Genomic DNA, 20,835 nt, shown 5'->3' on the forward strand with positions numbered 1-20,835 from the left:
CCAAAATCAAACCAATTAAATTCGAGGATCCAAACAACAATGACCAAGAGTAGAGCTTTTCTGGTCGGCTGCAATCTGGATAACTTGAAAAGCCATTATCTGAAACCCCAAGAAATAAGCAACAAACCCAACAAAAAAGAGATCCAAAAATTCCATAAAAAAGATATGTATCTGTGGATCACCAAATATATTCAGCTCAATTCTGATCCCATTCTTTAAATGGGGACAGATATTAGAACAAAAGAGAAAGGGAGAGAGGGTGCTTTTTTAACTAAATGTATAATTTGGGGAGAATGGACCAAAGTCTACCGCGTCACTGAGAGAACGATGAATTGTTTGATTTCCTTTCTACTTAAACTAGGAGGAGAGAGAGAATGTATCATAGGGTTTGAAGCAATGTAAAAAAAATTGAATTCGAACAAGGAGGAGAAAGAGAGAGTGTTGTTAAGGATTGATGTCTTGTATTCTGAAGAAATAGAGCTGTCAAGTTAAAGTCAAAAGAACAACTTCAGATGGTCGTTAAAAGCCCTGAGGGCCGAAGGCTTGAAGGGCTTCAGGGCCAAAGGAGTGTCCGATGTAGGTAGACTCGGTTGACTTGGCCCCTGCAGGGGTTTGGGGGTGGCAGGCTCCGAGGAAAATTTCGAATATCCGTACAAAGGTATTTCGGTAATTTGTATCATCTATTTGGAAATCGATATATATATATATATATATATATATATATATATATATATATAAGATATTGTAATCCTATTCTCCATTGCCAGTAAAGAAGTTTTTGTAATCCTATTCTCCATTGCCAGTAAAGAAGTTCTAATCTCCCGTGGACATAGGCACGTTGCCGAACCACGTATATCATTGCGTTGTGGTTGATTGTCTCTTTCTTTTGTATTTGTTTCTTCTTTCTTGTTTTCATGGATTGTAGTTTTAAGCAATGTAGAAAAAATCGAACCGGAATAATTAACCGGACATAGACGGTTCAACCAGCCTAACCAGTAAATCAGCCGGTTCAATCCTGACAGTCAACAAATAAAATATAAAACTATATTTAAAGCATAATTAAATAAAACGCATCCAAATGAAGTTGAAAAAAAAAAAAAGATTTTAAAGAATAGATTTGCATCTAAAGGTATTTTTGAAATTTTTCAAAACGATGAAAAAATGTAAAAATAAATATTAGTGGCCAAAACAATTTCCAATCTTTGCCAAAATGATAATAATAATAATAATAATAATAATAATAATAATAATAATAATAATAATAATAATAAGAATAATAATAATAGTAATAATAATAATAATAATAATAACAATAATAATAATAATAATAATAATAATAATAATAATAATAGAATAAAAAAAAAGACATTACAAACAAAATCTCTTATTTTTTGGGTTTTATATTTTTTTAAAAATACCTAGCTAGTTCACTAAAACCGGCTGAAACTGGAACCAGCCAATAGTGCGTTGTGATCTAACCTGGTTAGAATTTGAACTGCCGGGTTTTTCCTATACTGGTTTGAAGGGAAAGGAGAGAGAGATTATGTGTTTCATAGAGTTTACCCGGTTATTTCTATACTAGTTTGAAGGGAAAGGAGAGAGAGATTATGTGTTTCATAGAGTTTGAAGGGAAAGGTTTTAGATTGAATTGTGGGAATTGAGATGAGCAATTTAAAAACCCAAAAAGAGATTTTAGTTTGTCAACACCTAGATTTGATCGTCAGTATAGTTTAATAAACCAACAGTAATGAAGCTAATGAACAGTGTGGTTCAACATACTACCAAAGAAACAAAGAAAAAGATAAGAAGTAAGGAGGATGGTGTGTACCTTCGTGATAACTTGGAGAAGATTAGAAAGTGTCAAAAGATTTCCTATTCTTGTGAGAGTATATTATGTATTTATTCCCTCGGGTAAAACTTACTCTAGAAATATCTTTTTGATATCAAATATTGGGCATGTGATTTTTAGAATTCGGCAAACAACCTCAAAGAAAAAAAATTTTAAACCATCACTCTTTATTTTTTCAAAAAAGGAAAGAATCATCCCAAGATTCTACCGTAACCGTCCAATATTTGAGAGAATGATCTAGATGTTTATGAACTCGAAATCTAAATTTTTTATTTGAAAATAGTCATCTAATTATCATTGGACGGATCCCAAAACTCCAAATAGAAAAAAATCCGAAGTTGGTGATTTACCCAAGGGAGTAGATGTATAGTATGCTATTGAGGGAGCATAGTATACGGAGAAATGAAATGTAAATGAGTAGAATTTTATAGAACCCACCATTGAATCTTGTAAATTAGAGTATAGAGTTAGGCATCATGACATTTACTCTGGTACTCGTTCTAGTAATTGGATTGTGAACTATAAATTTCGTGGTCTTCAGCTACATATATGCATTTTTTGATCCAAAATTTAATCCCAATTAACCTCGGGTTCATGGAAAGCCTACAACCCCCTCCAAATTAAAAAAATTGGATCTTTAACCTCCTTTTTATCTTTTAATTATCTATATTATAATGTTTACCCTCTTCCTGTTTCCAATAGTTCATTATATAAATAGAGTTTGAGATGATATTTTAACTTCATTATGAAGTTCACGAGATCGGATAGAGATATCACGGCTCAAGGGAGAATGAGAGAGAGAGAGAGAAAAAAAAAGAAAAAGAAAAAAAAAAAAAAGAAAAGAAAAAGAATGAACGGGAAAGCCTTTCTAGGTTTTAATGAAGGGTCATTAAAAACACCAAAATGATAAATATTGTAATATGGGTAATAAAAAAGTTGCAGATAGAGTTAAACGCCAATTTCTTCTAACTTAGATGGGTCCGTATGAACTCGGGGGTTATTTGAAATTATGATTTTAGATAGGGATATATGAATGATTATTTTTAGTATTTTAGAAAAAATTGCTCCTTTTTGTGGATATGCAGAAGCTAATCTGCCTTTCATTTTCCCCAAAGAATATTACATTGGGTAGGGCAAAATTTTAGTTTGTTTTTCTCAGCAATTATCTCCATAAATCAGTCAGTCTCTCTCTAAGTAATCAATCGGATATTGTAAAAAGGAAAAATAGGAAAGAAATAGGAAGAAACATGAACAAAAATATGGAAGAAAGGGGGCAAAAAGGAAGTTTATAGTATCCAATATGAAGTCCAGATAGGTTGTGAATCCATCGGGAAGTAGCTGCTTTCCGGTGATGGCATAAACAGCGGCGAAGGCCGGCCAACCGAATAACGGTGTATATACATACTATGACCCCCACTGTGAGCATATATCTGCGAAAAAAGTTCACTTGAATTTAATTATAAGCCCTAAAACTAAACCAAGTCAAATGAAATTTGACGCACAAAACATACACACACAAATAATTTTGGGCTTTATGAGCTTTTTGATCTGTGAAAGTCTTAGAAAAAACAAATTTTCTGCCAAATTCCCAAATGCAGGAATTGTTGAATAAGAAACAAGTAGTTTTACTCAAAATATTTTAGGGAAATTTATCAAAGTATACTTAAGAGATAAATTATTTAACATTTTACCTATATCTTTGGATTTAATTCTAGAATAGCCATCAAATATGGGATTGTATACTATGATACCATTTACTTATGGTACAAGGTCTTAATCACTTTTGGTCATTGGACATGAAATCCAGTACAAAAAATTGTATTCTTAGCATTCGATAAATTTTATTTTGGATTTTGTATCCAAACAATGACGCATCATCAACCACCGCGATCTCAAATCTAACCGTCAATTATGATTGTGACCTCCTTGGTCTCATTATATATATTTCCTCAAAATATATATAATCATGAATTTGAATACTTAAAAATTACTAAAATGTAAAATATATTTTGATAAATTTCCCATATTTTAATACCACTCTTTCCATGTTCCATTTCTCCACTAAAACACATAAATTAAAAGAACAGAATTAGAGTTTTCAACATATAACATACCACAAACTCAAAGTAGCCCTAAGAAAAATGAGAGGAAAAGTACTATAGGTATATATGTGAGGTTCCAATACTGAATGGCAATTGAATTGGTGGCGATAATAACTGTTGCAACAACAAGAAGGATCAAAGTAAGGAGCCTTAGGAGAGGTAGAACAGTAGGGGGGGTGAAGAACTTCTTAAGCCCCATAGTAGTAATGTCGATGATAATGATGAGAAGAGCCTCGATGCATGGTGATTATATAGGGAGGGGCATCAAGCCAGAATCTTCTATTAGGAAAAAATCAACCCTTTTACCAATTCTGGATGCATTTTTAGGGGGAAATGAGTTTGAAAGGTACGTTCAAGGAAAAAAAATACATGACTTTGGAAAGGTCTAGCAAAACCATGTGGAAAGGAAGAGAAGACAAGTCACTTCTTGTGGAAAGGTCTAGCAAAACCTTGTGGAAAGGAAGAGAAGACAAGTCACTTATTGTGGAAAAAGAGTTGGATGTTGTTTTATTCAATATTAGGAAATTGCATGTGCATCTTAAAATGCAGTTATTCTTATGGATCTTGTGTTCAGATAAATTAGCAACATTTGATAACTTGAGAAGGACGGGGTTTATTATCACCAATATATGTTTCATATGCAATGACAGTGATGAAACTTCGCATCATCTTTTCCTCTCATGCATTTTTGTTACATATCTTTAGGATTGGGCTTGACATTGCCTCAATCTGTCATTATGTTTGCTCCAAAATGTTAGAGCTCTTCTTGACCAATAGATCACACCCAATATTTCAAAGATAGGAACTATTCTTTTGAGATTTATTTGGGCTAGCCTTCTTTGAAATGTGTGGAAGGAGAGAAATATAAGAGTCTTTGATAGTATAAATGCATATCTGTCTATATTAAAATCAAACATTTTAGCAGTTGCAGCTGATTAGTTTCTTGCACATAAGGATATGGCTTTATTCCTAAAAGTCTTACTATTAGCAATCCTTTGGCAGTGGCGACTATGGGTGTTGCCACGAACACTCATAGTGAGGTTGTTTGGATACCACCACAAGTGAATTCCTTTAAACTTAATTTTGATGGAACTTCACTTGGCAATCCAAGGCAAGCTGGCTATGATGGACTCATCAGAAATAATTTGGGTCACATTATAATTTCTTACTGGGGTCTTTGTTGTTCACAACAGCAAATGAGGCAGAAGTACGAGGTTTACTAGAAAGTTTGAAATTGCTATACGCTTTGGAATGGGGCAGGATTATCGAAAGAGACTCGGCAAATGTCATTGCCTAGAGTAAGAAAAAGGCTCAAATTCCTTGGAGATTAAGGACTATTTTTCATCAAATTTGGGATATTTTGTCAACATCTATAGCAATGGTCCAACATTATTATAAAGAGGTGAATGAAAATGTCGATATTCTTGCCAAAGGAGGAGTCCATACTCTCTCTCTGTTAATTACTTCATTTATGTAATCTTGTATCTTTACTTGAACATCTTGTATTTTACATATGAATTAATGATAAGTCGTACGTTACCATTCAAAAAAAAAAAAGTCACTTATTGTCGTTGTAGAGGGGTGAAGCGTATTGAAGATACAAAAAAAAAATTCCACACCATAGTGGTCACGTTGTGATTTCCATTTCGACTCACGCTATCCCATTAACACCTTCAAAAAACTAACTCTTAAAGTATTTGAAACAAGAGGGTTTGTCTTCCCTACTGAAGTACCTAAAAAAATAAAAAATAAAATAAAATCAAGAGATTTTATAATCCCTCAAATATATGCCCCGTCGAATAAATATTATATTAGTCAAGGACACGTTTCTATTCGGCCAGCATGCATAGTGTAGAAATGCAGGCTTGACGATAAATATATTTTTTTAAAATAATTTGATCTTCATCTTTAAAGAATATATAATATGTAACCTAGAGATCATGAATATGAAAAATAAAATAAAAATAGGAATAATAATTATATTAAAAAAAGTGTTTCGTGAATTAGCAAATGTTTAATATGAATCTCTACCATGAAAGATTTCGATTGGAAAAATATCTTATTGTATTTTGTTTTTTATATTCACAATTAAAATGGAGAGAATTAACATTACAATGGCAAGACTAGTGATTTAAAAATCGTCGTGTCGGCACAGACTCGAGCGAGTCGTCACTGGAATCGATCACCCCGAGTCAATTCCAATAAATTCCACAGTATTGCCGGTTCTTTTCTGCCCGAGTTTGTACAGTAAACCGCCCTCGGTTCTACCGAAAAAGGATCGTCGAGTCAGCATAGACTCCGATGAGTCGTTGCCCGAATCCCAATAGTAAACCGCCTTAAGGTACTTAGGATATTTTTTTGATATTTTTTGAAGGATTTTTTTATTTTTTATTTTTCAAAATGGGGGTTATCCCATTATTGGGAGTCACCACGACCATCAGGAGGCCCCACGACCTATACATTTGTGGTTGATGAGCGTCCTCAGGTCTTTTATACCCATAACTAGTCCTTGAATTTTTCAATGTGGGACAATTCCCATGGTAACAGTTTCGAAAGGTAATATATATTTTTATTTTGAAAGTTAACACGTTAAATGGCGTTGTGGCGTAGTGGTTATCATGTCTGTCTTTGATGGTGGAGGTTTCTTGTTCGAATTTTCAAGGGCAGCATTCATTTTTTTAAAAAAAATTAAAATGTACCATCTTCTGATTGTTCTTATCAAAAACAAATTTTTTATTTTTATAACATGATGGTTTTTAACATAAATTTGAAAAATCTATCTCTCTCTCTCTACTAAGAATCTCTTCCACTAAATTTATTATAGAAACCTAAAAAACTAGATTTTTGAAAAAAAATATTGCATTATAATTATGCAATGTACTATTTTTTTTTACAGTTGTCAATAATATATTTTAACTTAGATAATATTATAAGATATTTTGGATTTGTTTTAATTTGTATAGTAAAATAATTATAAAATGTAAACCAACAATTTCAATTTAAGTATATAATATTATAATTAGTTAGGTTGTAATAATTTTGAATAATAGTTAGTTAGGTTGTAATAATTTGGGTTTTTTTAGTGGATTGGAGTTTTCTGCCAATTCGAGATTTTGGTGACCATTTTTTCATCGATTTAATATATTCTATATTGTAATCCGTACATGATGATATACTTCATCCATGATAATTCTATGCTTATCCTTTTGTGTGATATAAATTTAATGGCTAACCGTAGTTTATGCAGAGAAAAAACATATCAATATTCGCATATTGATGTAAAAAATTGGAAGTTCTTAATGAAGTAACCCCATTTTTTATTGGATTCCTAAAAAACAGCATTTATAATGAATTTTAATAATTTTTTCGGATATATTTTAAGACTAAATCCGACCAATTAGTCTTATTTTTTATCCAGATCGCCGATTCACTGATTCGAATAAATTGTTGGGGTGCCCAATCCGAGGCACGGACCCTTTTTTTAAACCACTGGGGAAGACAATATTCACTTTCAAAAAAGGATTAACAATGCAAGTGTAAGACATCTCCTCCAAAAAATGACTCACCACCAACTTAGCTATTGTTAGGCCTCTCTCTCTCTTTAAAGAAAGCACGCACCACCAAGTTGTTATTTTTATGTCCCTCTCTGTCTCTCCTGAAGTTTGTTAAAGTCTTGCGATCCACTACAAGTAAATTGTGTTTATCATAAAGACATATGGAGAGCTAAATTGTTCTTGTGGGGCATTCATAGTTCTCCGTGCTAGTTTTACAGCTGGAGAGCTAATTTATTCTTGTGGGGCATTCATAGTTCTCCGTGCTAGTTTTACAGCTGAGAAAGCACACAGTAGGACCATGCAAAGAAATCCCATGAAGAGCAACCCCGCTGAAATTTTCATAACATTGAAAAAATCGGAAAATTTTGGCGATTCGTCCCATGTTTTCCGAAGCTCTGCAGAAACCGCCATGTTCACAAAAGCCGCGATCGATAACATAAAGCATGACACCTGAAAAAGTGCATTTATGTCGTTACCATGGAAAAACTTATATAAGGTGTCAACCTTATAGTGTAGAAGCAAGATGCACCTCAAAAAATATATCTGACACGATTATTATGACGTCAAGATCGTCTCAACTTTGAGATGTATGGATATGAATAATATAATTTTAAACCTTAAACATAGTGCATTTTGTAACATATTATCTAGATCGTTTATTTTCAAAAAATTTAAAGGATTCTATATCAAGTTAATTTATATTATTTTTGGAGCTTTAAATTTCATAATTGGAAGTGAAAATAGATTTTTTAAGTTATCACAAAGATTTCTTGCACCAGATCTTTTATTAAGATTTAGAGGTGCAGACTTACTTTGATTGTTTGAGGATCACACCCTACAAACCTCACACTTCATACAAGTCATCTCTTTTGAGGAAAATTATCATCCTGAAACCCCTGAAAACTGTAGTTCTACTGAGTCATTACAAACAGAAGAAACCAAAATCAAACCAATTAAATTCGAGGATCCAAACACCAATGACCAAGAATAGAGATTTTCTGTGGGGCTGCAATCCGGATACCTTGAAATTTCATTATATAAACCCCAAACCCCAAGAAACAAGCAACTAACACGACAATAAAGAGATCCAAAAGTTCCATAAAAAAGATATGTATCTGTGGATCACCAAATATATTCAGCTCAATTTTGTTCCGATTCTTTAAATGAGGACAGATGTTAGAACAAAAGAGAAAGACAGATGGTGCTTTTTAACTAACTGTATAATTTAGGGATGATGGACCAAAAAGTCTACCGTGACACTGAGAGAAAGATGAATTGTTTGATTTCCTTTCTACTACAACTAGGAGATGAGAGAGAATGTATCATAGAGTTTGAAGCAGTACAGAAAAAATTGAATCAGAACAGTTAACTGGATATGGACGGACGGTTCAACCAACCTAACCAGTAAACCGGCCGGTTCAATCGTCAAATCGGGCAAATCCCGGGCGGTCAACAACGCGTTAAAAAAATAAAAATAAAAATTTAATAAAATATAAAAAGTATATTTAAAACATGATTAACTAAAATGCATACAAATGAAGTTGAAAAATAAATAAAAAAAATGGATTTTAAATTATCGATTTGCATCTAAAGATATTTTTGAAAGTTTTTAACAAAGATGAAAAAATGTAAAAACAAATATTAATGGCCAAAACAATTTCCAATCTTTGCCAAAATGATAAAATAAAATTGTTAAAAAAAAAAAAAAACATTACAAACAAAATCCCTTATTTTTTAGATTTTTATATTTTTTTAAAATATACTTGGCCGGTTCACCAAAACCGGCCGAAACTGGAACAGGCTAGTGGCCAGTTGTGATCTAACCGGGTGGTTAGAATTTGAACTGCCCGATTTTTCCTATACTGGTTTAAAGGGAAAGGAAGAGAGAGAGATTTTGTGTTTCATAGAGTTTGAAGGGAAAGGTTTTAGATTGAATTGTGGGAATTGAGATGAGCAATTTAAAACCCCAAAAACGAGATTTTAGTTTCTCAACACCTAGATTTGAACGTCAGTATAGTTTAATAAACCAATAGTATTGAAGCTAATGAACAGTGTGGTTCAACATACTACCAAAGAAACAAAGAAAAAGACGAGAAGAAAGCAGGATCGTGTGCACATTCGCGATATAATTGGAGACGATTAGAGAGTGCCAAAAGATTTCCCATTCTTGTAGGAGTATATTATCTATTTATTCCTGGGGTAAAACTTACGCTAGAAATATCTTTTTGATATCAAATTTTGGGCATGTGATCTTTAGAATTTGGCAAACAATCCCAAAGAAAAAAATAAAATAAATCCTCACTCTTTATTTTTCCAAAAAAAAATGAAAGAATCATCCCAATATTGCACCGTAACCGTCTAATTTTTGAGAGAATGACCTAGATGTTTATGAACTTGAAATCTAAATTTTTTATTTGAAAATAGTCATCTAATTATCATTGGATGGATCCCAAAACTCCAAATAAATAAATAAAAATCCAAAGTTAGTATTTTACCAGAGGGAGTAAATGTATAGTCTGCTGTTAAGGGAGCATGGCATATGGAGAAATGAAATGTAAATGAATAGAATTTTATAGAACCCATCATAGAATCTTGTAAATTGGAGTTTAGAGTTAGACATCATGACATTTACTCTGGTACTCGTCCTATTAATTGGATTATAAACTAAAGATTTCATAGTCTTCAGATACATGTATGCATTTTTTTTATCCAAAATTATATCCTAAATAATCTCTTCGGTTCATAGAAAGCCCACAACCCCCTCCAAGTTAAAAAAAATTGGATGTTTAACCCCCTCTTTATCTCTTTATTATCGAAATTATAATGTTTACCCTCTTCCTTTTTCCAATACTTCCTATAAATAGAGTTTGAGATGATGTTTTAACCTCATTATGAAGTTTACGAGATCGGATAGCGATATGAGGGCTCAAGGGAGATTGAGAGAGGCGCAAAAAAAGTAAAAGAAAAGGGAAGCTTTTTTAAGTCTTAATGAAGGGTCACTAAAAACACCAAAATGATAAATATTATAATTTGGATAATGAGAAAATTGCAGATGGAGTTAACCGCCAGTTTCTTTTAGCCCGTCGGTTTCCATGAATTTGAGGGTTATTTGGAATTATGATTTTAGATAGGGAATACAAAGGTTATTTTTAGTATTTTAGAAAAAAATTGCACCTTTTTGTGGATATGCAGAAACTAATCTGCCTTTCATTTTCCCCAAAGAATATGACATTGGGTAGTGTAAAATTTTAGTTTGTTTTCCTCAATAATTATCTCCATAAATCAGTCTCTCTCTCTCTAAATAATCAATCGGATATTGTAAAAAGGAAAACTAGGAAAAATTATGAACAAAAATATGGAAGAAAGGGAGCAAAAAGGAAGCTCACAGTATCCAATATGCAGTCCAGATAGGTTGTGAATCCATCGGGAAGTAACTGCTTTCCGGTGATGGCATAAACTGTGGCGAAGGGCAACTGAATAACGGTGTATATACATACTATGACCCCTACTGTGAACACATATCTGCAAAAAAAAGTTCACTTGACTTTAGTTATAAGCCCTAAAACTAAGACAAGGCAAATGAAAATTGACACACAAAACACACAAAAAAATAATTTTGGGCTTTATGAGCTTTTTGGTCTTTGAAAGTCCTAGAAAAAGCAAATAAGAAACAAGTAGTTTTACTCAAAATATTTTAGGGAAATTTATCAAAGTATACCTAATAGATAAATTGTTTAACATTTTATCTATATCTTTGGATTTAATTCTAGAATAGCCATCAAAATATGAGATCGTATACTATGAAACCATTCACTTTTGGTACAAGGTCATAATCACTTTTGGTCATTGAACATGAAATCCAGTAGATAAAATTTTATTGTCACATTCGAGAAATTTTACTTTAAACTTTGTGCTCAAACAATGATGCATCCTTAACCACCCCGGTCTCAAATCTAATGGTCAATGATGATTGTGACCACCTTATATAAAACATAAATGGTCTCATTGTATACATTTCCTCAAAATATACATAATCATGAATTTGAATTCTTGAAGATTACTAAAATGTTAAATAGTTGACAAGTTATGCATATTTTGATAAATGTCTCATATTTTAATACCTCTCTTTCCATGGCCCATTTCTCCACTAAAACACATAAATCAAAAGAATAGCAGCAGAGAATTCAATACATAGCATACCACAAACCCAATTTGGGGTTTGTATTAATGGAATACCAAATCAAAGTAGCCCTATGAAAAATGAGAGGAAAGATGGGGATGGAGGTACCTATAGGTAGTGTAGTATCTATATGTGAGGTTCCAATACCCGATGTCAATTGAATTGGTGGCAATAATAACGGTTCCAATGGCAACAAGGATCAAAGTAAGGAGCCTTAGGAGAGGTAGAACAGTAGGGGGGGTGAAGAACTTCTTAAGCCCCATAGTAGTAATGTCGATGATAATGATGAAAAGAGCCTCAATGCATGGTGATTATATAGGGGGCATCAACCAAGATTCTTCTATTAGACTTATGAGATTGATATTGGTTATGCCTGGTGATGGGGATTATACTCTTAATATATAGTGAAATTGCGTTCATGTTTGTGTGGCAAAAGTATTGGATGCTCCTGTGGGAGCATATTGTGCATTCAGTACCTCGAGTGAAACACTATTTGAGGAGCACTTTTAAGACCCCAAAATTTGGAGATCTGACCTCTTACACCTAGAAATGATCATTAAGTAAAAAAAAAGAAAAAAAAATCACATGTACTATATATGTACTCAATATCTGAAGATTAGCTAGAGCATCTAATTTTTGGATGATAAGATCTAGGCATCTAGAAACTCAATTTTTAAAAGTCTAAAGCGAAACATTTGCCCGACGATCCTAAAATGGACCCCAAAATTCCAATTTGAAAAAAATCCTACCAATCATTTACCCATGGGAGAAGCTGTACATCCTGGTCATGTAAGATTATACTATACATGCACTTCAAAAGTGTGTATTATTTTTAGGAAAATTGTTTGATAGGGATGCAGCCTTATCAAAACAAATAAAGCGCCAGGTCATAATTCATCTAAAGCATTATAAAACATTTATATCAATCATCTTGGCTTGAACATTATGGTTGTGAAAAAGAAAAGGATTTTAAGCTCTACAAATGACGTATATTGTAACAAATTGTCTAGATCGTCTATTTCACCCTAAAAATAAGTGTTCATAGATCCGTGAAATCTATACCATTTTTTGAATTTCAAATTTCATTGTCGGCATTGAAAATTGATTTTAGAGCCATCATATAGACTACCGTTGCCGAAAGTGCTTTCAAGACCAATATTTTAGGTGAGGCAGTACTTTTTTTTCATAAAACCTAAGTCCTATAGAAACCTCATCATTTTTAATGATTTCAATACCGTGGCATTGGAATCATCATTTATTGTGGTTGTCTCATCCTAAGAGATGAGATGGACTCGAAAAGTAGTTTCTTGTGCCGGCCCAATATTAAACAATACATTTCACAATTCCAAATTAAGAGGCATTTGTTTTGTTATGAAGGATTTTCCAATAACGACCAAATGTTACTTGGTGGTCTTCAAGTGATAAGAATAAAGATTTTTAGGTCTTATTTATTTGGGGTAAGTTACAATTTGACCATTGTGTTCCCCGTACGCCAATCCAACTAGTTTTCAGATTTTCATATAGGAAAATGGTTTGATGGGGCTGCAGCTCTATAGTAAATCCTTACTTGTGGAAGTCAAGTATTGGAAAGCTTTTGCATCGATCATCTTGACTTGAATATTATGGTTGTGAAAAAAAAAAAAAAGATTTTAAGCTCTAAAAATAATGTATGTTATAATAAATTATCCATTTTGTTATAATAATAAGTGTTTTGTACTATTTTTTGAGTTTCAAATTTGATTGTCAGTGTTGGAAATTGATTTTAGAGCCATCATAGATATTTTTGTTACCGAAAGTGCTTTTCGGATGAAGATTTCAGGTGAGGCTTTATTTTGTTTTCATAAAGACTACGCCTTCTAAAAATCTCATCCTTTGATATATAGAATAAGGGCACGTATATTATGCTCTCGCAGGAGCATAGTTTGTAACTACTTTCTCATTCAACACACTTATTTATGAAGATTTATTTGGTCTAAAATTTTGGGAATCATATAAGAATTACCATATGCTATTTTCAAAAGAAAATAAATAAATAAATTTTGAGTTTTGAGACACTCATATCTAGCCCTTAAAAAAATTGGACAGTCTCTATTCAAACTTGAGTTATCAGTTTTTTCTAGTACATAGAGAGCTTATTTCAATTTATTTTTTTACCCAAGTTGGTATATGTAGAGATTACATCCCCAAGTTTTGAGATCTAAAATGCATCCCTAGCATGTATTTTGCCCAAGGGAGTAAATAAATACTCTACTCCCATGGGAGTAGGGAAATCTCTTTCTAAACTTCATCAGGTTGTTTAGAATTTGAGATGATGGTTGCAATACCATACAGTCTCATGTGCTGTAGCGACATACCTCCTGGTGTGAGAGAGAGAGAGATGGTTAATTAGGGATGTTCTAGTCTTTTATCATTTTATGATGTTAGGGTCGTCAATGGTTGAGAGTGGTTTAGAGGGTCTCGAGGCGGCCGTGGTGTATGGTCGGTTCGAGACCCAATATGGGGTGTTGTTTTTATTCAACCAATAAAAGCATCTCTCTCTAGATGAATTTTTTTTTTTTTTTTTCTCCTGTATGTTGTGACCATGGATTTTTTGTGTTCAAGTGCGTCGTATAGCTAACGTTGAGACTTCCATTTGAGCGACGAAAAAAAAAAAATAGAGAAGCTAATGTGAAAACAACGAACGAAACAAGAAGCTAGGGTTGGCAAATATACAAGGTGGCTTGGCTTGGTTATGTATACGTGCCCTAAAAGCTAGGGCGTAGGCTAGAAAATATGGCCAGAGGGCTACGCAAGGTCTGAACCACCATAGCCGAGGCCCAAAGCCTTTATAGGTGGCCGAGCCCGGCCCTCTTTTACCTTAAGTTTTCTTTCCACGTTTCACTTTGGATCTATAAGGTCCGGTTCAGCCTAGACAAGGCTAGGACCTCCTAGGGCCTATCCGGGCTTAGCTAGACTCGAGCCAGCTCTATAAAGACCAAGATTAGGCTAGGGCCAATACTAGTAAGGGCCACGGCTGGCCCATCCCAAGCCCGACCCTTTCCCAGCTCTACATAATGGGAGGTGCAAGGCTTTGTCTCTCTCTCTCAACATTCTTTGAACATGGCCTCCTTGCTCCTATCTGGAGTCATTATACCTCGAAATCTCTTACATGACAATAGATTAAAATGAGGGTAAAAATTGTATTAGCTCTTGAAGGGTAATTTTTGAAAAATCTTTCATGCGACTCTCTTTGTCCTATCCTCTGTTTAAAAAACTTCCTCTGTTTAAAAAATTGCAGACCCGTCGTTTTCCTTACCTCAAACTTAAGGAACTTACCAAGCTAAAAAATGTGGACAAGTCATTTTCCTTCCCTCAAACTTAAGGAACTTACCAAGCTACTCTGTAAGCCATACTCACTCCCTTTTTTAGCCATAATAAATAGGTACTCCCTCCCTCTCTTGGCCCGCCCCTCTCTATTGAACCTAATCCCACCCCCTCTCTCTCTTCAGCCCTAACCCAGTCCCTTTATATTCAGCCCTAAGCCCGCCCTCTCTCTTCAGCCCTAAGCCCGTCCCTTCTTTCTTCAACCTCAATAATTGGGTTTGTATAAGTGTTCCCTCCCTCTTCAAGTCGTTTCTTCTCTGTTGAGCCTAATAACTGATTTGCATAAGGTATAACTTATTTGCTCCTTCTCTAACTAGTTATTTTGATGTGGATAAGCCCAATCTTTTTAGTCTACCCTCTAGTTTACTAATCAAACTTATTCCCATTTTTTAACTTGTACGATAAAATTTTTGAATTTGTTATCATAAATGTATTGCTTATTGAAATTATATAGAGACAATTGAAAGACTTCTATAAAAAATAAATAAAAATAATGCTTATCGTAATAAAAATATGTTATTCCAATTACTTATCATGTTGAAACCAAAGTCGGTTAGAAGACATGTGATTCCATGTAAATGCCAAAAGCATACAAAATAAGTAGGAAATGGTGTAACGATGAGTTTAGAATAGTACAAGCTATTATTAAAAAATCTTTTTGGAATGGTGATGATGTTATTATTAGAAAATTTTGTGTAATGGTATGATGATGACTTTAATTCCACATGTCAGTGGAATTTTGTGACACAAAAAAAAAAAAAAAAATATTTTATAAGCAAGTGCTGGTAAAAATGTTGGTAATGTATCTCTCATATTTCTTCGAGACATAGCCAAACAATAGGAATGTATTTCCCAGGTTGCATCTGAATACTACCCAAACAGTAACAATTCATTTGCAGGTAACGTATTACGCAATAATGTGTGATAATAGTAATATATTTCTAGGTATCCAAATAATATAGTAATTTTTTGTTTAGGGGTACTTTAAGTAATTAATCAAGGGTAAATTATAAATTCCTAATAAAAATAAAAACATTTATTAACAATAGTGGATAATGACATCACCGATATGGTGTGTGATATCACCCACAAAATGCATTAATTGTTTTTAAATACTAATAGAATGCCACTATTTTTTTTATAAAATATCTATTTTACCCTTCTAAATGACAAAAAATGCCCCTACTTAAAAAAAAATTTATTACAATTCAAGGGTATTTTAGTATAAAAAAATGTTGAGCACTTTGAGGGTGTAAGTGGTATAGCCTAATATATATATATATATATATATATATATATAAGTAATAATCCTATGTGTCACACCCCAAGAATTTACAATACTGTTATTCCTGAGATGTGACAGACAAAACATATATACATCTATTGATAGGACTAATTTACAGTGGCGAGGTCTTACAAAGTAAATAAAAAAAGCTAGCACAACAACAGTATCTTTCAAGGTTGATCTTGACTAGCACTCAAAATGAATCCGCAGTTATCCTGAAAAAAATGTTTACCATAGTTTGATGAGTTTGGCTACTCAGTAAGTGATCATCATAATTCTAAAAATAATTATGATTGAAAGATATCAATATTTTCCAAAATGAGATCTATTAACAGAAATGCATCAACAGTTTCACTTTCAATAAATGCATAATTAAGTATAATCTGAGTAATCGAAATGCTTATAACACTTTTAGCGGCAGTACATAATTCAAAGGATTTCACAAAATACCCTACTGGCGTCCCAAGTAGGTCACCTATATACCCCATCAGCTTCTTGATGGGTCCACTTAATCCCTATCGGCGTCCCAGATAGGTCCACTTAATCCTTGCAGGTCCACTTATACCTCACCGGCGTACCGGATGAGTTCACTTAATCCCTACCGGCGTCCCAGATAGGTCCACTTATACCTCACCGGCGAACCGGATGAGTCCACTTGCATACTTAAATTATTTCTAAATCTCTTTAAATATTCGAAAGCAGCAATATCATGTACTCAATATATCACTGAAATAATTAATATGAATTTCACTGAAACCGTTAATAACAGTCACTTTCAATAACATTTCTAAAATAACCAATCAAATATTTTGGGCTCAAATTTAGAAAGGTAGCAGTTCGTAAAGACGTTCTAGCATAATTGCCAATTTAATATGTATAGAAAAACTCTTATAGAAATTCAAGAATACGGAATTATCACAATTTATGGGATATCAATTCACAAATAAACATTTCACAACAATACTATAATCAATTGCAAAAATGTCAATTTTTTTAAATAATAAGGCAGTCATTTGCACATAAATTTTACAATGTTTAAATATTCAAAACAGTAGAAAGAAATATCACAATTTTACTAAAAGCATAAATATCACATTTATTTCTAACAATAAACAAGAAAAATAAATAAATTTATTTTCCTAATTTACAGCATTCAAAATTTCTAACATAGATAAAATATCACAATTTTTATTAAAAAGATTATTTTTCAAGATAATGAGGTCACGTGCGCATAAAATTTATCGCGCCTAAAATTCATGATAATAAGCAGAAATAATTATTTCATTTCATTTTTAAAAAGAATGGATTATTTTTCGAGACAATGGGGTCACTTACACACAAAACTTATAAAATAAAGATCCTGGACGGAAAGATCACTATTTATTAAAAATAGACTATTTTTCAGAAAGACGATATCACTTACTCACAAATATTTGAGAGGGCGCTTCCGATAAAAATTCGGTTCGAGAGAGGAGTTCACTGTGTTTCGACCAGAGAGAGAGAGAGAGATCTCAAAATTTTCTAGGGTGGGAGTGCTCACTTCCCCTATTTAAATTCTTATAACGTATTATTATAATATTTTATTACGCTCTACCTCATACCTGAGGTGTCGCGTTAAGCGTCTGCTTTTAACATACAAAAACCACGTCCGCTAAAAGACGTGGCCAGCTCCAAGCAGCAACTGCAAATGCTGCATACAAAAGCAGCAGCAAAAGTTTAAACCAAGCAAAAAGTTTTGAAAATAGTGATGGTCCCCAAGGACCATCATACTCAATCAGACCATCACCTATTTAAAAGCATCTTTTCTCCTTTTTTTTTTTTTTTTTAAAAAAAAATTTTAGGATTGTTACATTCTTCCCCCCTTAAAGAAATTTAGTCCTCTAAATTTGTGTACCTGATACCCTTAAATCGTCTTCTCACCAACAAGAGATTAAATATGATGCGGACGATTAAATTTAGTCCGCTGGTACACAAATTCGGAATCTCATAATACCCTTAAAGAAATTATGCTCTGATACCATAATTGTCACACCCCAAGAATTTACAATACTGTTATTCCTGAGATGTGACAGACAAAACATATATACATCTATTGATAGGACAAATTTACAGTGGCGAGGTCTTACAAAGTAAATAAAGAAAGCTAGCACAACAACAGTATCTTTCAAGGTTGATCTTGACTAGTACTCAAAATGAATCCGCAGTTATCCTGAAAAAAATGTTTACCATAGTTTGATGAGTTTGGCTACTCAGTAAGTGATCATCATAATTTTAAAAATAATTATGATTGAAAGATATCAATATTTTCCAAAATAAGATCTATTAACAGAAATGCATCAACAGTTTCACTTTCAATAAATGCATAATTAAGTATAATCCGAGTAATTGAAATGCTTATAACACTTTTAACGGCAGTACATAATTCAAAGGATTTCACAAAATACCATACTGGCGTCCCAAGTAGGTCACCTATATACCCCATCAGTGTCCTGATGGGTCCACTTAATCCCTATCGGCGTCCCAGATAAGTCCACTTAATCCCTGCAGGTCCACTTATACCTCACCGGCGTACCGGATGAGTCCACTTAATCCCTACCAGCATCCCAGATAGATCCACTTATACCTCACCGGCGAACCGGATGAGTTCACTTGCATACTTAAATTATTTCTAAATCTATTTAAACATTCGAAAGCAGCAATATCATGTACTCAATATATCACTGAAATCATATTTTAAAATTTATCGCACCTAAAATTCATGATAATAAGCAGAAATAATTATTTTATTTTATTTTAAAAAAAAATGGATTATTTTTCGAGACAATGAGGTCACTTACACATAAAACTGATAAAATAAAGATCCTGGACGAAAATATCACTATTTATTAAAAACAGACTATTTTTCAGAAAGACGATGTCACGTACCTAAAATATTTGAGAGGGAGCTTCCGATAAAAATTCGGCTAGGGAGAGGAGCTCACTGTGTTTCGACCAGAAAGGGAAAGATTTCAAAAGTTTTCTAGGGTGGGAGTGCTCACTTCCCCTATTTAAATTTTTATAACGTATTATTATAATATTTTATTAAACTTTACCTCATACCTGAGGTGTCGCGTTAAGCGTCTGCTTTTAACATACGAAAACCACGTCCGCTAAAGGACGTGACCAGCTGCAAGCAGCAACTGCAAAGGCTGCAAACAAAAGCAGCAGCAAAAGTTTAAACCAAGCAAAAAGTTTTGAAAATAGTGATGGTCCTCAAGGACCATCATACTCAATCAGACCATCACCTATTTAAAAGCATTTTTTCTCTTTTTTTTTTTTTTTTTTTTTTTTGTTTTTTTTTTTGAAATTTTAGGATTGTTACACTATGAGACCCTCTTACACCCATGTGTAGGATCCTAAAGGGTCACCATTAAATTTGACATAGATCTCTAGAAAAGTCAAGTCCCATGTGATAACTTTTATAAAGATCTGTGCCAAAATTTAATGGTGAACCTTTTCCTACTCACATAGATCTCAATTGAATTTTGACATAGATCTCTAGAAAACCCATTCACTCAAATCCCACACCCATGTTATAACTTTTCAAGAGATCTGTGTCAAATTTTAATGGTGATTCTTTGGGATACTACTCACATGGGTGTAGGTGAGTCTCATAATTTATATATATATATATATATCCCCTTATCGCTTATCTTCTCCCATATGAGACTCTCCTTAAAGTCTCTCTCTTTACCCACATTTTATAAAATCTCTCAAACCCGTAGAATTTCATATATTTCATTCTTTTAAATTTGGGATTTATCTCTCTTTCTATATACCCTCATCTTTTAAAATATCTTAATTCCTACTATTTTATATAGCTTACCTTCATTTTCTCCATGCTACCTTTTATATATTTAGATGTCTTACATTCGTTTCCTCAAATTTAGGAGCTATCGTGTATATTTTTATATATCTTTTGAGACGTGTGCTTTATTTTATCCCTTTAGGGAATTTTTTTATTTTTGCAACCTGTGTCTACTTTTTAATTCTGGCTTAATAATACAAAATTTTGAGTGTATCTTTTATATTTTCATGTTTTACATTCATTTTTTCAAATTTAGAAGCTATCGTGTATATTTTTATATATCTTTTAGGACACGTGTTTTATTTTATAGTTATATATAGAGCTTCTTTTTATTCTTGTAATACATGTCCACCCCTTTAGTCCAACTTAATAATGCAGTATAAATATAGATGGGTGTAGTTGACATACGGATGCATCCATAGCTGTAGAGGTAAGGTGCGCTTTCAAATTTTATCATGGTATATAATTTTGATGTAAAATATTCTTAGGATTATCTCAAAATCTATTTTTATATCTAATTATAAAATTTAAAAATGATTAAAATCAAGTAGATCTTTAAACCTACAAAAATCTTGAAAATAGACGGTGTAGATTATAATGTTATAAAATGCACTATTTTTTAGACTTAAAATCTTTTTATTTTTCATGATCATAC

At 32.9% G+C, this 20,835-nt stretch overlaps 1 protein-coding gene across 1 annotated transcript; it reads right to left on the reverse strand.

Moving 5' to 3' along the window:
- Nucleotides 1-7,612: 7,612 nt before the first annotated feature.
- On the reverse strand, nt 7,613-12,041 carry LOC18443855 (CASP-like protein 4D1). Its single transcript, XM_020673248.2, has 3 exons — nt 11,794-12,041; nt 10,892-11,027; nt 7,613-7,955 (listed from the first exon to the last, which is right to left on the reverse strand). Exons 1-3 carry the CDS (start codon nt 11,946-11,948, stop codon nt 7,737-7,739), a joined length of 510 nt encoding a protein of 169 aa, XP_020528907.1. The 5' UTR covers nt 11,949-12,041; the 3' UTR covers nt 7,613-7,736.
- Between the last annotated feature and the right edge of the window lie 8,794 nt (nt 12,042-20,835).

Source organism: Amborella trichopoda, chromosome 3 (assembly GCF_054954075.1).
Source record: "Amborella trichopoda isolate Santa Cruz 75 chromosome 3, AtrichopodaSantaCruz75HAP2 v2.0, whole genome shotgun sequence".
NCBI classification, from domain to species: Eukaryota; Viridiplantae; Streptophyta; class Magnoliopsida; order Amborellales; family Amborellaceae; genus Amborella; species Amborella trichopoda.